Source organism: Verticillium alfalfae, genomic scaffold (assembly GCF_000150825.1).
Source record: "Verticillium alfalfae VaMs.102 supercont1.1 genomic scaffold, whole genome shotgun sequence".
NCBI lineage: Eukaryota > Fungi > Ascomycota > Sordariomycetes > Glomerellales > Plectosphaerellaceae > Verticillium > Verticillium alfalfae.
The window spans coordinates 3,607,620-3,626,315 of NW_003315038.1; the positions used below are offsets into that span (position 1 = coordinate 3,607,620).

The 18,696-nt window shown below is 56.3% G+C and overlaps 7 protein-coding genes across 7 annotated transcripts; 4 read left to right on the plus strand and 3 right to left on the minus strand.

Moving 5' to 3' along the window:
- Nucleotides 1–2,348: 2,348 nt before the first annotated feature.
- Nucleotides 2,349–6,394, plus strand: VDBG_01086 (conserved hypothetical protein; the record flags this gene model as incomplete). The annotated part of the gene is made up of 2 exons (XM_003009357.1): nucleotides 2,349–5,933; nucleotides 6,305–6,394. The coding sequence occupies 2 exons, from the start codon at nucleotides 2,349–2,351 to the stop codon at nucleotides 6,392–6,394; spliced, it is 3,675 nt and encodes a 1,224-aa protein (XP_003009403.1).
- A 608-nt stretch (nucleotides 6,395–7,002) lies between these two features.
- Nucleotides 7,003–12,729, minus strand: VDBG_01087 (conserved hypothetical protein; the record flags this gene model as incomplete). The annotated part of the gene is made up of 3 exons (XM_003009358.1): nucleotides 7,003–12,259; nucleotides 12,313–12,493; nucleotides 12,567–12,729. The coding sequence occupies 3 exons, from the start codon at nucleotides 12,727–12,729 to the stop codon at nucleotides 7,003–7,005; spliced, it is 5,601 nt and encodes a 1,866-aa protein (XP_003009404.1).
- Nucleotides 12,730–13,371: 642 nt separating this feature from the next.
- Nucleotides 13,372–13,884, plus strand: VDBG_01088 (DNA-directed RNA polymerase I subunit RPA12; the record flags this gene model as incomplete). The annotated part of the gene is made up of 3 exons (XM_003009359.1): nucleotides 13,372–13,486; nucleotides 13,567–13,801; nucleotides 13,866–13,884. 3 exons carry the CDS (start codon nucleotides 13,372–13,374, stop codon nucleotides 13,882–13,884), a joined length of 369 nt encoding a protein of 122 aa, XP_003009405.1.
- A 98-nt stretch (nucleotides 13,885–13,982) lies between these two features.
- VDBG_01089 (deoxyhypusine hydroxylase) lies at nucleotides 13,983–15,064 on the minus strand (the record flags this gene model as incomplete). Its single annotated transcript, XM_003009360.1, has 2 exons — nucleotides 13,983–14,493; nucleotides 14,574–15,064. 2 exons carry the CDS (start codon nucleotides 15,062–15,064, stop codon nucleotides 13,983–13,985), a joined length of 1,002 nt encoding a protein of 333 aa, XP_003009406.1.
- A 406-nt stretch (nucleotides 15,065–15,470) lies between these two features.
- On the plus strand, nucleotides 15,471–16,746 carry VDBG_01090 (cytosolic Fe-S cluster assembling factor NBP35; the record flags this gene model as incomplete). The annotated part of the gene is made up of 2 exons (XM_003009361.1): nucleotides 15,471–15,527; nucleotides 15,724–16,746. 2 exons carry the CDS (start codon nucleotides 15,471–15,473, stop codon nucleotides 16,744–16,746), a joined length of 1,080 nt encoding a protein of 359 aa, XP_003009407.1.
- A 653-nt stretch (nucleotides 16,747–17,399) lies between these two features.
- On the minus strand, nucleotides 17,400–17,591 carry VDBG_01091 (conserved hypothetical protein; the record flags this gene model as incomplete). The annotated part of the gene is made up of 2 exons (XM_003009362.1): nucleotides 17,400–17,537; nucleotides 17,580–17,591. The coding sequence occupies 2 exons, from the start codon at nucleotides 17,589–17,591 to the stop codon at nucleotides 17,400–17,402; spliced, it is 150 nt and encodes a 49-aa protein (XP_003009408.1).
- A 526-nt stretch (nucleotides 17,592–18,117) lies between these two features.
- Nucleotides 18,118–18,243, plus strand: VDBG_01092 (molybdopterin binding domain-containing protein; the record flags this gene model as incomplete). Its single annotated transcript, XM_003009363.1, has 1 exon — nucleotides 18,118–18,243. One exon carries the CDS (start codon nucleotides 18,118–18,120, stop codon nucleotides 18,241–18,243), a length of 126 nt encoding a protein of 41 aa, XP_003009409.1.
- Between the last annotated feature and the right edge of the window lie 453 nt (nucleotides 18,244–18,696).

An 18,696-nucleotide genomic window follows, 5' to 3' on the forward strand; every position in this document is an offset into this window, starting at 1 on the left:
CCCACCCTAGGTCGGTAGGTAGCTTGACTCTGACCTTGGCATGAATCCAGGGAGCCCAAGTGTGTGTGTTTGGCTCGCCGGGGGCGAACCGGTAAAGGCGGCCGTGGCAGAGAGTCAGCGCATAGGGGGGGATGCGCGATGATGAACTGTCGAGGGATGACGGACGTGGAATGAAGTCATACCTACTTTCTGGGAGGGCTGTACACAGCAACATCCTTCAGTGTACCTACCTTACCTAGGTACCTTGGGTACCTGTAGTTAGATACCTTAGGTGGGTAGATACTGTCCCGCTTCGGGTCCAAGGACGTACAGTAGAGCTCGAGCTCGACCTCAAGCTCCACTGCGCTCCCTGTTCCAGCAACTGCAATGGAGTGCATCGCGCCTGCCACCCACCTACAATACCCTACACATACATGTGCACCACACCACAATCTGTTTGGCAGTTGCTCCCGATGGCCGGATCCAGCGTACTGGGGCCACCCTTGCTTGCCTCGCCCTTCATTTTCATAGGGCCAATGACCTGGAAGGCAATCCACTTTGGAGGGGTCGCTCCTGGTCGCTCCAGCACGTCCCGGCGTCGATGATCCACACCTCCTTCCCCACTCCCTCACCGCATTTTGATGCTGAAGATTCCGAGCAAACCGACAGCGATCAAATCCAAATCGAATTGTCCAGCGCATGAACCTCAACAACCTCACCTCACCCTTCGCTCCCCCAAGGCCCTCTCGCAGGTGCCCCCCCCCGGCCAACTGAACCCAGGCTCCATCCGGTCTCTCGACGCCCGTATGCGACCCCGGCCAGCGTCGATAAGCTCTCGCTTGACCTCGACCGCAAGGTGAGGCGAGGCTACAGACGAGTGCCAGACGCGGTACATGCGACCTCACAAACACGCGCATCAACGCACGTACCGACGCAACAACGCATCGTGCCGCACCACCCCTCGTTTACCCCTCCGTTTTCTCCATCCAGTCGCCTCTCCTCGCTGTCCTCGCGACGTCTCGTCTTTTTCTTCTCTCTTTCTCCCCCCCCCCTTCGATGACAAAAATAGGCCTCTGCCGCCTTATGTCCCCCCCCCCCCATTACCCGCCGCCGGCGCCGCCGCCGCCGCCTCCAACTCTTCCAGTCTGCCCACTCACTGCTGGTGGGGCACCCATCGACGCCCACGCGATTACTCGCAGCTCTTTTACGCACACTAATACTGGACAAGCACACCGCGCAGGACCTACATATCTGGGTCACTCAGCCCACCGTCCTGGCTTTGACGCACCTCTGGCTTCCAACGTACAGATCGAAGACGACGCATGCAACAAGTCACAGTACCGAACGACACAGAACTTGAACAACACGAACGGCCACAAACGCAACATCCGCCACTGTGCGCCGCCCCCGCCCGTCCATCGCATCCAGTCACATTCCTACGTCCAAAACAACGCAGAGACTATATCGAGTCGCTCACTGCTTCGCGCAGCCGTATCCCTTTTTGACTGACTCTTTGCCCCACGCCATCCTGAGGGCCCTCATTTCTATTCCTGTGGCTGCCAGTTTGCCTCCGTCGCACATTCCATATCGACCTCAGCACCTGCTCGAGAACTCCACCAACAACAGTGGACCGACCTTCAGTCAGAGACACACAGAAGCGCTAGCTGTGTCCGCCACAGTTCAATCTCACTGTTTCCCACCCCCGCGGATCCGAATCTGGGCCTGGACCTGGATTTAGACCTAGGTCTTGACGCCGCGTCTCTTTCTGACAGCCGCTACGCGACCCAACCTTTCGGTTCCTCTCCCTTTCCCCCTCTCCCTCCCTCAGCACACTATACATCATCTCTTGCCTGTCAGTGCATCGCAAACGCAAAACGACGCACCGCACGTCCAACTCGGTCGACAAAACGGCAGTCGCAATAAATATCTTCCACGCACGGTTTCCTGAGTGCAGGGTTCAACAAACGTGCCCTCATGGCAATCCGCGGCAGCCGGGTCATCCACTCAATGCACTAAGAAGACCCCACGTCAACGGCAACCGACCGCGTGACTATTTTACGACAAGCGACGACCACGCATACGGGCCGAGACCTGTCGACTCTCGACTAGACTTCACCGTCTTGACACACCTCACACGGCCGCTGTCATCGCCAATCCTCCTCCCAGCGAAAAGCACTTCCTAACAACTTAATCACTTGACATCTCCCACTTTCTACCCATGGACGCCGAGGCCGATGCGATGCCCCTGAATTTGGATTCCCTCGCCTCTCGCTGTTGAGCATGGGTTCAGTATTACATCTTTGAGAAGACATACGTTCTGATATAAGATCCCTTTCACCTTCCCCCTTGTGGCCGATCATCTCGCCGCCATGTTGGGGAAACTATTCAACTTGGGGACCGGCAATGGCGCCAGTAGTGGCGGGTCGCCTCAGTCCAATTACACCAAACCCCCCCAGTCGTCTCTGGAGTCTGTGCAAGAGGATATTCACACCCGTCATCTCCTGTTTCCCGATGCCGACGCCCTGTTTCAGCACCAAAACGACCAGGTCTTTCCACTCTCCACGGCCCTACCATCAACAACCCCAGGCAGCCCGTTTGATTATGAAGCAGACATTGAGCTCGACGCACGACATATTAGGGTCCTCATCATGCAGGATGCTGCTGGTCCTTATCCGTTCCAGCTCCTGTTCGACAGCCAGGGGCCGCCCCCGCCAGCACCCATTGCTCCAGATCGATCACCGGGAGGGTTGCCGTCCTTCCAGGACCCTCGGAGGACGCCAGGAACGCCGCGTAAAAGCAGTCTGAACCACGGGTCTAGGCCCCTTGTCATTCAACCGGACAGCCCACAACCGCGTCAGGGCGCCTTTGACCGTCGTGGCTCTCTGCAAGGCCGCACACAAACAACGGCTGAAACAGAATTACAGCGCGCGCGTCGCGAGTACAACGACGAGATCAGCGCATTTTCCAGTTGCACATTTGGCAATTCCGAGTTGATGGCTTACAAGGGCACCTCAACTAAAGTGCACATTGTCCCTAGCTCTAGTGACAGTCGCACGGAGTATGCCGGGTCTTTGCTGGGCGATGGGCGTGGGTCCATTGGAAGATCAAGCATGCGTTCAAGCCGGCTCGCGCAGTCGTACACGTCTGAGACTCTTTCTTCAGCACACCCTTCGGCATCCTTCGCAACGACTTCGACGCCGAGGCAATCTGACAGGAGAAAGATCCTCATCACAAGACTATTTCCGGTCATCATGCCCACTGACGATTCTGAAAACGATACCCCCATGAGCCGATATTCCGACCAAAATGCTGGGTTTCCCTTTCCACCACCAGAAGAGCCAGTTCCTAAGAAGAAGCCGCAGCCAAAGCAGAAGAGGACGCCAATGTACGCCGTGGTGCTCGTCATTCAACTGCCGCCGAGTCCCAACCAGACGATGCCACCCGCTGCTGCTACACGCCTCACGTTCAAGGGGCCTGGGTCTTACACTGACCATGATTTCTTTGCGTCATCCATGAGCTCTGCCCGTCGCTCCGGTTGGGCCATGCCGGGCTCTGGATTCCACAATGAGTCTCTGGAGTCGTCATTTTCCGCTGACGTGGATGATCGCATGGATGTTGTCACCCAGCACTGGGACATCATCATGAGAACGCTGACGCATCTCCAATCTGTAGTGGCCATGTCTTTAGGTGCCATGCTCAAACAGGAAGACATCTCATCTCCGGATCCATCTACGGCGCCCGTCGCCTCTTTTGTTGGACGCACCCCATCCCTGAACAGGAGGGGCGACGATGCGCACATGTTCAAACCCCCGAAAACAAATTCCAAGCTCATTGCGCTACAGTCGCATCGTCTTCAACACGACGACCTCATTGTACAACATGCTGCTATGGCAAGAGTACGAGTCGTCACTGGTCTGCGTGCGCAACGTGTCATCACTGGCCAGGGCAGGTGGGGCATTTGGCGAGACGAGGCGAGGTGGATGGCTCGCAGAGCCAGCGAGAGGGATGATGGGTTCTCATTCTTCTTTCATCTGTTGACCGGCTTTCTTGCTACTCACATGGACTGGCTCCAGGCGCTGAGCCCCATGTCGTACCGAAGGAAGTTTTACGAGCAGCAACGAGCAAAGGGAGAAGAGGATTTGTTCCTACCTGCCCGCACCGTCATCGTTTCTCAGGACAAGATGCTCGCGCGGCGCTTGATTTTCCTGCTGTCCGCCTTCCTCCCAGCCAATCAGCAGGTACCCACTGCACGCCCACACCGGCCGAGCACGTCGACGTCTGTCGGGGCCTTCTCGCAGTCACCGCCTTCCTACATTGTGCCGATCCTGCGCGAAGAGTCTTTACGCCGAAAGATCAACCGCAGAACTGGACCAAGGCGAACATCGCACACACGCAACATGAGCCAAAGCACTCGCATGTCCGGTGTCCCAACTCAACTCGCCCACCTTGCCATGGAAGGACATCATGAGAGACGTTTCTCTGACGTGGGCTCCCTTAGATCCAACCTCCCTATCCCTGGCAATGATGTCGGGAGTAGAAAAAGCAGCGCGGCAACGACGACCACGATCACGCCAGAAACGTCTATTCCCCATTTCTCCACCTTTCATAGGACAGAAAGTCGACGGAGGCCGCGACCTGGCAGCAGTAGTAGCATTGCCGCGGACGACCTCAAACGATCCTTGATACGCGGTGAAACTTCAGGACACATGAGTAGCGCCAGCACCGACTCTCGAGCAGCAAGTTCCCGATGGGGCAGCATGATCAGTGGCCTGTGGAGCACTGCCGCTCGGAGAGGATCATCCAACCTGACAATGCACGAGTCCAGCAGCCCAACCTCGCCTACGAAAGGCAATTTCGGTAGAACCGATAAGCTGGCTGAAATGGTGAGAGAAGCGTCCATTGTGGAGGGCTATCGTCACACGACCGACCCAAGACCGTCCATCGAGGGTAGTGAGCCCCAGACACCTCGCGGTTATGATGATGAGCAAGCCATTGATGATGAACCCGAGAGGTTGGGTTTTGCTGAAAGAACGCCGGATCCCACGAGTGCGTTCCAGTCTCCTGTCAAGACCACGATCAACCCCGAGGATGGTGTAATCGACGTCGACATTCCATTTCCTGACTACATTACATCATTTGAAACTGCTGTCAGCTCTCCCTCAAGCAGTGGCTACCTTTCCACCCCTGGACTGGGCAGCGGACTCGATGGCTTTGAGCAGCTTTCTCGCATAGTCATTGATGGCGATCTACCTATGAATGTCGCCGGGTACCTGCAGCGATTTCATCAAGACTTTGTGCTGCAAGCGATCCCACCACAAGACGATCTGGAAGAGCAGATCAAGCAGTCCATGCGGTCGGAACCGACTCCATTCATCTTCCACAAGCAAGCAAGCGATGACTCTGGGGAGAGATGGGTCGATGTCAGCTCAGTCTTGATAGCAGACACAGCTACACACACGACCAAGCGCATCCGATATCGCCGACTAATCCGTCCAAGACCGTGGGCGGAACGTCCGGCCCCCATGGGCTCTGCTGGTTCCAGCGTGTACGGCACCGCGCTGCTGACTCCTTCAGTCATGCCTTATGAGCACCAATTGGAGGATGAATTCATTGAAGAGAACTTTGCCAGCCTGGACGACGTCCTGACTGAGGCTGTTGAAAGAGTTATCTCACAGGGCCTCGACACGAGCAAGCACAATTCTTCCAGTTCGTCACGATCCACAAGCAAGGGTCGCGGACGCAGCAACAGTGACGCTTCCGAATCTGAAGAGAGCCATACGATACCGCACCTGGTTCAGGAAGTACCGCGAGGTGAATGCAAGTCGGTCGTTCTGTCCGCCTTGCACGACATCATTCGGGACGTTGTAGAGAAGCGAGAGCACGAAGGTGAAGGACGCAATGGAAACGGCTGCAGAGTCGTGAGAGAAGAGCAGGAAAGCGTCCTGCGTGAAGCGGTACGCGGATGGCTTGACAGCATGGATGCAGCGAGTGATGCGCTTTTGGCGCTTGGGCGCCGTGGCCAACATCATTTGTTTGGCACTACATGTCGATCTGAGCGATGTGAGACGATCAGGGAGGGACGAGAAAGCGTTGACATGGATGCTCACATGATACCCGAAGAGAGAGAGAGAGAGAGCGGAGGTTTTGCTTTTCTTTTGCTTTCCATGCTTTTCATGATTCTTTTCAGCGGATGGAGCGACGGTCATCGTCCAGCATCGCTTCGAGCACTGACATTTGGATGGGAAGCGGCATGGCACTGGCGTTTTAGGCTAGAGAGGGTTGGGAATACATTCGTTATCTGCTGTCTTTCTCAAGATGTCTCAAGGGTAGTAGCAGATATGAGCTCCAAGTACTCATTATGAATAATATCGTTTGCACATTCAAGGAAACATCCATCGTCACGGCATACAACTAGATTGATCGCGTCTGCCACATGAGTCATCCTGCAAGTAGAAGCTGAGAAGCAGCAGGCAGCGTTATTGAGCAAACTAACTGCCTTGCCTCGAGCCGAGTGCAGCTCTGATAGTTTCGGCCATGGTTGTATTTTTCTTGCATGAGAAAGGCCAACCACACCAGAAGAGAGGTATCATCGGTAAAGAGAGAGCAAATAAGTAGGAAACGAAAACAAGCCCAACATCTTGAAGATGCCTCCCGAATAAAAGGTATCCCGGACACCCCTTTTCTCCGCAGAGAGTCGCCGTACCACCTCGGAGAAAAACACCTGAACGCCACCCATTTTCAGTTTGCGACTTCACCGCTCCAATTCTCTCGTCTCCCATCGTGGCACGATGCGAAGCCTCATACCTCAATATTGCGGAGCCTCCTTGTCTTTGAATGATGCACCCAGTCCTTCCGGCCCCGTGTCCTCGGTATTAAACAGCCAAAGATGCGTGAAACCCCTCTACTTAGCTCGTGACGTTGCAAGATTGTCATATCGACGCGTGGCGCAAAAACGTGGAACACCAGTAACGCCTCCTCCCCATTCCTGTCCGAGCAGAGCCGCATCGTATCGTGATCACCGTCTCAGAACAAGTCATCAAAGTCTCCGTCAGCATCCTCATCATCGCTGGTCGGCTGGGCTCCCTTTCGTGGTCGTCCGCGCGGCTTTTGGCCGTTCATCCTCGCCTGCTTCTTGCGGCTCCCGGGCGTGCCTGGACCTGCTTTCCTCTTCCGGTTGAGAGTTCCCACTTCGTCTTCGCCACCGCTGGGAGTCGCGGGCTCTTCCTCATCAAGCTCCTCGTCCTCTTTCTGAACCTTGAACTCCTTGTCAACGTTCATGAGCTCTACAAAGGCTCGGCACTTGCGCATGAGGCACTCTTGTGAAGCCAGACCGCTGATATGAGAAGTGACTTCTTCCCAAAACTTGTCACCCGTGATGCCCGGAACCTTGACGGGTGTTTTGCTGAGATCCTTGGCAGCCGCTTTGCTCTTCGACTCCCTGCGGTTACTGTTCATGCCGTAGAGACGCCTGATGTGTGTTCGCGCCTCCCAGAGCGCTAGTAAAATGATGGCGCCGGCTCCGAGCTGCCGCAGCCGCTCAGGGGTGACATTGAGCTTCGCAAGGGGCGGCCCAAACGATTGTTCTTGCACGACTGAATCGTCCTCAACTTGTCCCTCTTTCGGCGCGACAGGTTGCAGGGGCTGTTCAGTATCCATGTCCATGCGGACATTGAACAGCTCCGTCTCAATAACATGCGCGAGATTAGACCCTGTCGAAGAGACGACCTTTTCCATGGCGGCGACAGTCAACTGCACCTCTCCGACGGTCATGTACTCGAAAAAGGCAAGGTTCTCAATGATGAACCGGGAGATGCCCATCTGAGGTGGCATTTCGTCCGTGGTTTCCAGTTTATTCGGGTCGAAATCAACGTGAGCGACGAGTTTGGTCATGAACTTCTGACGATTTTTCGACTTGCTGATCTTTAGAACCTCCATCAACAGATGAAGTTTTGATTGGAAAGGGTTCTCCGTTGCGCCGCGGGGATCCTTTATAATGTCGCGCTGATATTCATAAGCCACTTGGATGGCCTTGACGTACTCACGTTCGACAACGGTCTCGTACTTCTCGTGCAGAGCTCGATGTTCCATGTAAGCAACCTCAGAGATCCTATGAACCGGGCAGGTTTCCAGAGTGATCAGCGTGACACCAACCTCCTTTGGATGCGTGAGGCCTTGTCGATTGATGCTACCGAGAACCTCGACGGCCAAGAAGGCGTGCTCGTCCTTAGACGATAGAGCGATTCTCGTAATGTCTTCCAGGAAGCGCTGCGTAGTTGCGCTGCTGACATCGTCGTGGGTGGTTCCGCCCATCACTGTCAAATTGCGCTTCTTGTCATCTGGGCCCGTGGCGGGTTTGGCGGTAGAGGCCTCGGATCGTCGCTCCTCACTGATGAGGAACTCTTTGAAGGACCTCAAAACAGCATCCTCGAGGACGGGGTTCTTCTCCGAAAAGACAGCCTCGAATCTCGGGATCACGTTGGGGGACACGTAATTGCGAGGGTGCGATTGGCAGATGAGCCCAATCGCCTCCAAAGCGGCCTTCCTTGCCTCCAGAGGCTTCTTTGAGTCAGCCCAAGGAGAGAGTTGATCCACCATGAGCTTCGTAACCGACTTGTCTTTGGAATCGGGCAGAGACGGGCTGCCTGCGGCCTTGAATGAATCCCAATCAGAGTCTAGATTGCAGTGCTTGCCGACGGCGCCAATGATCTGGGAGTAGCGGATGAAGAGCTGGACAGTTTTCTCGTTAGGAGGCGACTGACGAAGCTTGACTGTCCCCGCAAGACTGGATCCGGCAAGACGAGCCAAGTTCATACGATTGCCAAGCAACTGGGCTAAGATCCAGAGACAAGCGACTGAATCATCCAGGAGTGGCTTGATAATCTTGCCGAGACAGTATTGAAGTTGTGTTCGAACATCTTTGAGAAACTCTTCATGTTTGATCGTAAGCTGCGGTAACACCTGGCGGTAAATGACGGCAACAGCTTTGAACACGGCCCGGTCGTCAACGGTGCTATAGCTCGACAGGTGTGGTTTCAGGAGGCGGATCTCCTCAAAGGTGAAGAGCTTGGGATCGGCTTTCGCAAAGACTTGAAGAACTTGTAATGCGTCTCGCCCGTGAGGAATAGATGGGTCGTCCGAATCAAGGTTGTCGATGAGCTCGAACATGCTGGCGACCAGTTTGATGCTCACCTCAAATGGCCCTTTCTGAGCCTTGTTCGTCGTGCCGAGGATTGATTGCAGCACCTTGTCTAGGATAGCGGTAATGTTCCCAGACTTGCTCGTCTGGATCATGAGAGCGACGTGTTCGGTCAGCGAGGACTTGAATGCGGGTGTGTCCTCGGCATGATAGAAAGGCGCGAACCAAACCTCCTCGATCATCTGCCGAGCCAGATCGCGCACACTCTCGTCGGGGTCTTGCACACGGTGCAGTAGGTTGCTGGCGATAGCGCTACGGGCCTGTTTGCTCTGATTACGCAGGTAGATGTCACGCGCGAGTTTCATGGCGCGCTTGCGTACTCCCACACCGCTGTCGACGAAGCGATCCAGAATTTTTTCCATCATCTTCTCCTCGAGATTGCTGCGTAGCTGAATACACTTGCCCATGAGGCCAATAGCCGAGTCGCGGACTTGTGGCGAAGAATCATTAGAACAGTTCAGGATGAGCTCCACGACCAACGAGTTGCCGTCGAGAATTGCCGGGTCGGTCTCCAAAAGCTGATTGATGCTTCTCAGACTCTTGCTTCGGACGGATGCCTGATCGCTAGCCATGGCGTTAAGTAGAGCGTTAAGCATACGAGGGAATAGCTCGCAGAAAGGAGAGCGAAGCAATACAATCGAGTAAGACAGCTTGGCGTGGTTGGGCGCAACTTTTTTGAACGTATACTCACTGGAGAGCCAGCGAGGGTCATCGATCATCATCCGGAGTCGATAGGCGAGACGGCCATACTCGCGATCACGCTCCTCCATATCTTCCTCGACGCCGTGGTAAGCCAAGCTGCAACGCTCGGCCCAATCCGTGATCAGATATGAGATGGCACCCCTGAGGTGAGGGTCATCGGCGCAGCGTTCCTCGAGGTGCTCAAGGGTAGCCCGGAAGGGTCCCGACCAGGAAACCAAGTGCTCCACGCGATTGTTCTGCTCCAGGGCGGCCATGGCAAGGTCTGCGAGAAACCGCCCCAACTGATCACCAGTGCTCGAGTCTTTGCTCTCCGCAACTTTCCTGATATGGGAGCGCAGCCTCGACACCGCTGCACACATGACACCGAGCAGTTCGAGAGCCATGTTCTTTGCAGGAGCCACTGATTTGTCGTTCTCCCACAAGCGAATCATAGAGTAGGTCAATTGTCGGAGAATCAATTCGGCAGCCGGCCAGTCAGGCGAATCCATGCATGTGGTGAAGTCTTCGACGAAAAGATCCAGTAGGTTGCGGAACGGTGCGTCCCCAGACTTGGTTGACTTCAGAGCCCGGTTGACAATGAAGTTGACAACGTGAGAGGCGTTCCGCTGCACGCCGTCGACAAGAGGTTTCGAGACATTCTCCAATTCAGTCATGGCAGTATGGTGTTCATCCGCACCCTGGATCTCCGATTTAATCGTGAAGATCTGCTGATCGGGCCCCGCATGTGTCGCGGTGCCATTTTGGAGCTCGTCCTCTTCACCGTCGGCGTCTTCTGATGTCCTTACACGTTGCTCTTTGTTTTGTATCTTTCCAGAGCTCGACTGAACGAGACGCATCAGGAGTGCAGAGAGAGGCTGGATGTTCCCGCCTTCTGACAACCTGAACTGCCTAGCGCTTTGCTTGCCGACTGGCAACTTCTCAAGAGACGTGAGAAGCTCGTTGAAGATGCCATTACGCTCATCTGGCTTGACAAGGAAGATCTGGCAGAGCATGTCCATCGCCACCAAACGGATCCCGTCGAATTTCTGGACCCCCACCACGGAATCCTTCTCGTAGTGAGCATTGTCGACGAAAATCAGGCTCGAGGCAGAGAATTCGAGAGTGCCGAGAGCAACATCGGAGAGCTGAATGCTTCGGACGAGATTCGTGAGAAGCGCGAATAGGCGTTGGCAATTGACCAGGATTGTGGCGAGTTCCTTCTTGTGTGGTTGGAGAAGTTTGAAAAGGTCGCTGGTCGGCCCGCTGCCCTTGAGCTCGACCACCGGAACCACAATGCCATCTATGACATTCTTGTACAGCTCAATGCCCTGCTTAATGGCATCCTCCGAATACAGCAGCTTTTCTTCACGCCCGCCGCACATGATACGCATCATGGTCCGGCCCGCCCTCAAGCCGATCTCCACCTGCTGAAGCTGGTCTAGCCATCTATTGACATCGGACTCGCCCCAACTGTCATCAAGTTTAAGATCCAACTCAAGGGTCTGCTTGACACTCACTTCGCTGAGCTTCTGGATCCGCATGAGCACATCCAGGGGGACTTCAGCATAGCTTCCCAGACTGATGACCTTCTCGACGGCTTTCTGCAATCGTTGATGAGCGTCGCTCGCAAGTGCCGGATCACCGTTATTAGTGATGGTCACGATGTGAGCGTAGCCAGGATCGCGCTGCAAAGCATGACCAACAGCGTCGAACACACTGCGAGCTAGTCGATCCAGGTCGAGCAGTGCCGTCTCAGCCCTTTGTCGCTGGTCTAGACTTGCCCCGAGCGCGTCCTGGCTATCGTGGTAGGCTTCTCGTCTGACCGACAGTTGCAGGGGCTCATCCATCTCATCTGGTACGTGAGCGTACTCTGCCTTGTTGAACGTAGTATGTGGAAGCTCAACAGCGAAAGCGGCGTTCCTAGTCTCTGACTCTCTTTTGACTGGCGCAGCGGTAGACTGAGCGGAGGAAACTTCACTCGTGCCAGTGGGTTCAAGCTTGACAACTCCTTGGGGAAGGGCTTGCTGAGGAGCCGTGGGTGCTGTGCTTTGATCGATGGGCGAAGGCTGGTCAGAATAAGCAACGTAGGCAGTCGGGTCGAACTGTTTGGCGGGAATGGCAATCTCTATGCGAGCTGCATTCTGGCGATGCGCCTCTGCGTTGGAAATGGCCCGTTTCGCGTCCTGTGGCGAGCCTGACTTCTTCGGCGGTCGCTGTTGGTCGTGAACGCCAGATTCGCCATTTGGCGTAGTTCGAGTCGGGCCATCGCCTGGTCGTCGAATGAAGGTGGGCGCCCTTTCAAGGACCATGGTGCTCAGTGGCGTCAGACCTTTTGTGAGGCCTTCGGGTCTGTGTTTTGATGACTCGAGGTCGGTGAGCGGCTTCGTGATTTGCTTGAACTTGCTGATGATTGTCAGCAATCTGGTTGACTGGCTGGGGGCAGGATGGGCGCATACTAAAATGTTCGCTGGTTTGGTCTCAGCTCCTGAAGCAAGTGGTCTACAGCATGTTTCAATTGTTTGCTGTTCGGATCCTGCGAAGCTTGTCTGTTGAGTTGGTCGAAATCCTTGTTGCTAAAGAGATGAGCGATGCTCGAGGCAGGTAGGCCGGACCCAACCGTGGGATCAGGAATCAGGTCTAAGTGGAAAGAGCGGCAAGGTCAGATCAATTCGACATATGAAAGCATCAGCAAAGAACAATGGGTGCGTACCTGCAGTAAATGGCACGACCGATGTTTGAGGCGAATAGGGCAGTGCCTCTTGCAGCGTGAACGGCCGCACGGAATGCTCGTGAAAGGATGGTTGAGGTTGTCCATAGGTCCCGTTCACCGGCCCGGGCGGTGCAGGCCCTTGGCCGCTTGTGTTGTCGGCCATGGTTTCAGCCGTCGGAGGCTCTGCGCTTCATCGCCTATCGAAGTCGGAACGGGTTTGTTGTTAGGCGGATGCGGATGCAAGAACGTTGTCGGGCAGACGTGGGTGGGTGCAAAGGAGCGGACGTCCGAGGACAAGTGCACACGAGACACGATGTCGCTATTGAACCTGTTCGAGCCCAAGGAACGAGAGGGTGCTTTCGAGTGTCCCAGCTGCCAAGGCGTTCGAGTGGTGTGTATATTGTTGAAGTCGACCCCGTCTCGATTCGAGGTTGGAGAAGGTGGAAGTTGCGACAGCCTCGCGAGGACGAACCCCGGTCATCCAACTTGACGGCTCGTGCTTGCTGTTGCTGCCTGGCCAATCGTGGGCTTCCCCACGCGGCGCATGGGGCATAGCCTTGATGCAGTCTGGCAGGGGCTGACAGGGGTCGAAGGATGCCCGCCCCCGGAACTGTACGTACCAGATGACGATAGCGATAAATGCTTTTAGGATCGATAACGATAAGGGAGAAAAATCCCCAGGGACCAGTCTGGAAATTTCACTCCCTCAACTGGTTGCATGTGTGAGATTCATGAGATAGCTGATCCCGGCATCGAGACTTCTCAGAACCATATTCACGCCAAACTTTGCAAACTACTCCACACAATGTCTGCGATAGGAAGTCTTGTCTTCTGCAACGATTGCGGTAACTTGTTGCCGGTGTCGCAAGGTGGAAAAAAGGCAGTCCTCATTTGCGCCTGCTGCAACGCCGAAAATAAAGGTGCGACCACTTCCGAGACTTCCAGCATAGGCCCGTCTTGTGCTTTGCGACTGACGTGAAGGCGGCGGCGGCATCATTAGACACTGGCTCCAAATCGATCTCGACTTCCACCAAACCCACCGACTTTCCCTCCCAGCTGAGGCAGAAGCTGCAATCCAAGGTGCAGACCATCGAGAAGCACAAGGTTAACACCCACGCTCTCATCGACGAGACCTGTCCCAAATGCGGACGCGAGGAGGTCTATTACACCCAACTGCAGCTCCGTGGTGCCGATGAAGGTAGCACGACCTTCTACACGTGCAAGTGCGGCAACAGGTACGAGAAAGCCCAGCGGGACGGTTGGCGTCGAGGCGGAACAATGTGCTAACGACGAATCTAGGTGGTCACAAAACAACTAAGAACCTGTTGCATCGAAAGTGGAATTATTGCTTTTTTTTTTGGCTCAAATCAAATGATACCTCCTTGTCTATATACACGCTGCCCGCCCCCCCTCACCTTACGCTGACACCTTGGTGCCCTCGGGGATGAGCGCATACTCCGTCTGGCCGCTGGCCTCGTATTCGGCCATGTCCAACGCAACAATGACGCTCTCGCGCACCACCTTTTCGTCGTCGTGGAGGAACTTGAGAAGGGTGGCCTCGACGCCCTCCTCCTCGCCGAGCGAACCCAGGGCTTCGGCCGCCTCGTGGCGCACCATGCTCGCCTCGTTGGTGTCGCTCAGCGCGGCAGTCAGGGCGGGAATGGAGGCAGGGTGCGACAGCTGGCCAAAGACGAAGGCGATCTCGTGACGGAAGAGGGCAGAAGGGTCTGCGAGGCCCTTGGCGAGGGCCAGGACGGCAGGCACAGCTGTCGGCAGGTCAGGCGGCGAGGCCAGGTCGCGCAAGGCGAACATGGCGCGGTAGCGCACAAAGAGGGGCTTGGACTGGTCCATGAGGTTCTTCTCGAGGTCGTCGACGGTGCGCTGGGACTCTTCCATCGGCGGTGCGGGGTCGATGGATGTGAAGTCGCTGGATGGGCACAACGTAGTTAGCCGTGATGTTCTGCCTCTGCGCATCAGGAATGTAGGCCGGGAATTCAAGCTCCTCACCTCTTGCGCAGCTTCTCCTGCTTCCTCTGCTCCGAAGTCTCCCACTCCAGACGGTCGATGGCGATCTCGCACGTCTCAGTGACAACAACCTCCTCGCCCTCGCGATCGCGGAACTGCCTCAGAATGTCGAGCTGACTGGCGTCGCCCAGCGCACCCAGCGCCTCGGCAGCCTCGTGCCTGCACATGGGGTCTTCGTTGAGGTCGCTCAGCACGTTGCGAAGGGGCTCCACGGCGTGAAGGTTGCCGGTCTGGCCCAAGCAGTAGGCGAGTTCGTGTTTGAGGAGAGCTGAGGGGGAGGCGAAGGCGGCGGCGATGGCATCGATGGCGGCGTTGGACTCGGCCGTCTCGGAGACGGTGGCGAGGTGCTTGAGGGAGAAGAGAGCGCGAAAACGCAGGGGCAGGGGCGTAGCCTCCGAGGTGATGGACTTGCGGAGCGCGGCGATGGTGGTCTCGGTCGAGATGGGCGAAGGGGGGTCGGCCGAGGGCGACATGATGCAAATGTGTCTTTGGTAGGCGGGGTGAAATGTGTCGAAATGAGCGCCTCGTTGGCTTTGTGGTAGATGTCGCGCGCTGTTGTTGTTTTTGTTGTCGTCTATGGTTGTTGTGTCGAGAGAAAATGGTCTTGTCAAGGGTCACAACAAGCGGCAGGTCACTCACTCCAGTCAGATTGGCTTGGGTGTTGGAGGGGTCATTCTGAAAATTTGCGTGGGGTCGGTCTTTATCAGATCTGATAAGCCCCTCCCTCCCCTGCCCTCCAATGCGGAGGCCAAGCTTTGGCCTTCGGAGACCGAGGACATGGCCTGCGTGCTGGCATTAAGGCACAGACGTGTGTGCCACGATCTCTGGCGAAAGGGGGGATTCATGAAGCATGTGTACCTTCGACTGACATACTCGCCCATGTTCATCAAAAAGACAAGACGCCGATGCGTCACTGCTTATCAGCCATGGCTGCAGGTAGCGGAGATGCGACCTCGGAGGGTCTAGCCAACTGAATTATTAAGCTCCTTCACTTTTGCCCCTCCAGCGGTGCCTCTGGAACACTGAGCACTCACCTTCTCCTCACCTTCTCCTCAACATCACCACAACCTCACCTCACGATTTCTACTCGGTCTCTTACACTCCAAGCACACTGCAGACGCATCGACAACAGCAATGGCGCCCTCTTTGGAGGCGCCCGAGGCCGTGGAAGACGTCATCGCCAACCCGCAAAAGCCGTCGCTCGTGGCCCCCGAACCAGAGCACTGCCCGGGGCCCGAATCAGAGCAAGCCGGCACGGCCGACTCGTGCGCCGGCTGTCCCAACCAGGCCATCTGCGCGTCGGCGCCCAAAGGCCCGGACCCCGAACATCCCCATCATCTCGGCGCGCCTCTCGGGCATCAAGCACAAGATCCTCGTGCTCAGCGGTAAGGGCGGCGTCGGCAAGAGCACGTTCACGGCGCTCCTCGCGCACGCCCTCGCCACGAACCCCGACTCGTCGGTCGGCGTCATGGACACGGACATTTGCGGCCCCAGCATCCCCAAGATGCTCGGCGTCGAGGCCGAGACGATCCACGTGTCCGGCGCCGGCTGGAGCCCCGTCTGGGTCCTCGACAACCTCGGTGTCATGAGCATCCAGTTCCTGCTGCCGTCGCGCGACGACGCCGTCATCTGGCGCGGCCCCAAGAAGAACGGCCTCATCAAGCAGTTCCTCAAGGACGTCGAGTGGGGCGAACTCGACTTCTTGCTCGTCGACACGCCGCCCGGCACGAGCGACGAGCACCTCAGCGTCAACTCGTTCCTCAAGGAGAGCGGCATCGATGGCGCCGTCATGGTCACGACGCCGCAGGAGGTCTCGCTGCTCGACGTCCGCAAGGAGATTGACTTTTGCCGCAAGGCCGGCATCCGTGTCCTCGGCCTCGCCGAGAACATGAGCGGCTTCGTGTGCCCCAAGTGCACCGGCCAGAGCGACATCTTTCGCGCGACGACGGGCGGCGGCCGCGGGCTGGCCGCCGAGATGGGCATTCCCTTCCTGGGCAGCGTGCCGCTGGACCCGAGGATAGGCATGGCGTGCGACTACGGCGAGAGCTACTTCGACAGCTTCCCCGACAGCCCGGCGTGTCTTGCTTTCAAGGAGGTCGTCAGGAACGTGAGCAGGCAGATTGGACTGGATCCGAAGGACGTTTTGCCTGAATAGGCGTCTTGGGATGTTATATTTGTGATGGAGGATGACCGATGGATGACCAAAACAAGATCTGATACCCTGCCTGCTCTGAATGCCAAAACTTTCTCTTCCCTAGATGCTCCTGTCCCACGTGCTTCGTCATCCTCCCTCCTTGCGACCCGCTCACTTTCCACCGCTAGTCGGCGCCCAAACTCGAGGGGATCTCCTCAATCTCGTCAATGCTCTCGACGTCCAGCACCCCGGCCGGCCTCGGCCGTGTTCCGCATCAGCTCTTTGGCGCCGGCGTACAGCATCTTGAGTTCGTTGTTGGCCGTCACGGGAATGTAGTAGAGCAGGACATAAGGGACCGATGTTCGGCCGGACTGCCCATCAATTGTCAGTTTCCGAAAACTATTCTGCGGGGTTGTCGGCGTCGCGAGACAAAGACTCACCACAGTCATGGGGTAGCTCAGCAGCACAAAGCGCGGGCTGTGGTCGGGCAGGTCATCGGCAATGGCGTCGAGGGATTTGTAGACCATCTGATCCTCATCTTGGCGGATCTCGTGCGTAGTCTTATCAATGAGGTCTATCGAATATATCAGCCGAGGGGAACATGAACGCCTTGCAAGCCCGCATTCCGTACGGACGAAAAGACACGATCGCGGTGCACATAATTCGCAGCCATCTCATGTGCTCTCTGCCGACAGCGAGACGTACATACAAATGACTGCTTGAGGATCGTTGGACCTTGACGTTCCCAGACGGAACTTGCGCAGGTGGTCCTTGGAGTCCTGGGAGAAAGTGTAGAGACGCGATTCGGAAGCCTGGCGGGGGAGGGGGTGCGGGGTCAGTCGCTGTCAGGACACGGGAGCATGCATGGCAGGCGGCATACCATGTTGAAGCGATCAGTCGCAGAACAAGGTGTTGGTGGTCGATGAGCCGTCTCTTGGAAGCTTGGGGCGTGAGATGGTCGGGTCGCTGGGAGCTTGGGGAGATCGAAAAGACAGCAGCGTTTGTCAAGGGACCTGAACAGTCGATGTGCAGGGGACAGCCCAGCCGCGAGCCCCGCCATTCCTCGAGGCACCTACCTAACGTACCCAAGCTCAAGCGCAAGCGGGTCTCCACTGGTGACCTCACCGTTTGGCTGCTCGTCGCCAGAGCTACGAAGCACAACTCGACTGATGACTTCTCCAGACTGCGTCCTCACTTCGTCGGCCTGCTTGGACGTTGCATCGGATTTCTAACAGCGATCTGTTTTTGTCTCTTTCGTCGTTGCCTCTCGCCATTTCTCATTATCTTCCGACCACTCTCATGTTTTCACGTCTCTCCCAAATCGCGAGACACCTCCCCGTAGCCTCAACATTTACCCGTCCGACTTCGGCGACAAGACTCACCAACAGAATCATGGCTTCAGCCGATGAACGTAATTCGAGGACCATTCACACGGCAGCGTGCTTGATCATCGGCGATGAGGTCCTCGGCGGCAAGGTGCGACTGTTGCGCGCGGCCTCTGCGAAGCGAATGTGCTGACACTCGATAGACTGTGGATGTACGTTCGGCGGAATCGACGGAGCCCACATATCTCCACGGAAGGAGCGTCACACTGACAGGCGCAGACAAAATTCTGCCTACATGGCGAAGTGGTGCTTCTCTCTCGGTCTCGTAAGGCTAAGCGCGCCCTGTGCCTACCCAACCCACCAAATCCAGCCAGCTCACAAAATCTAGAAGCCTGAAGCGGCGTCGAAGTCATCGAGGACGACGAATCCGAGATAATCGAAGCTGTCCGCCGCATGAGCGATCGTTATGATTTCGTGGTCACCAGCGGCGGCATCGGCCCGACGGTGAGCCTCTCTTTTCTCTCGTCCCATCTTGTCTCGCCTTGTCGTTCGTATCGTGTGAGAGATCTGACAAGACGTTCAGTCACGACGACATCACTTACGAGTCCATCGCAAAGCCTTCAGCCTCCCTCTGATCCTGAACGAG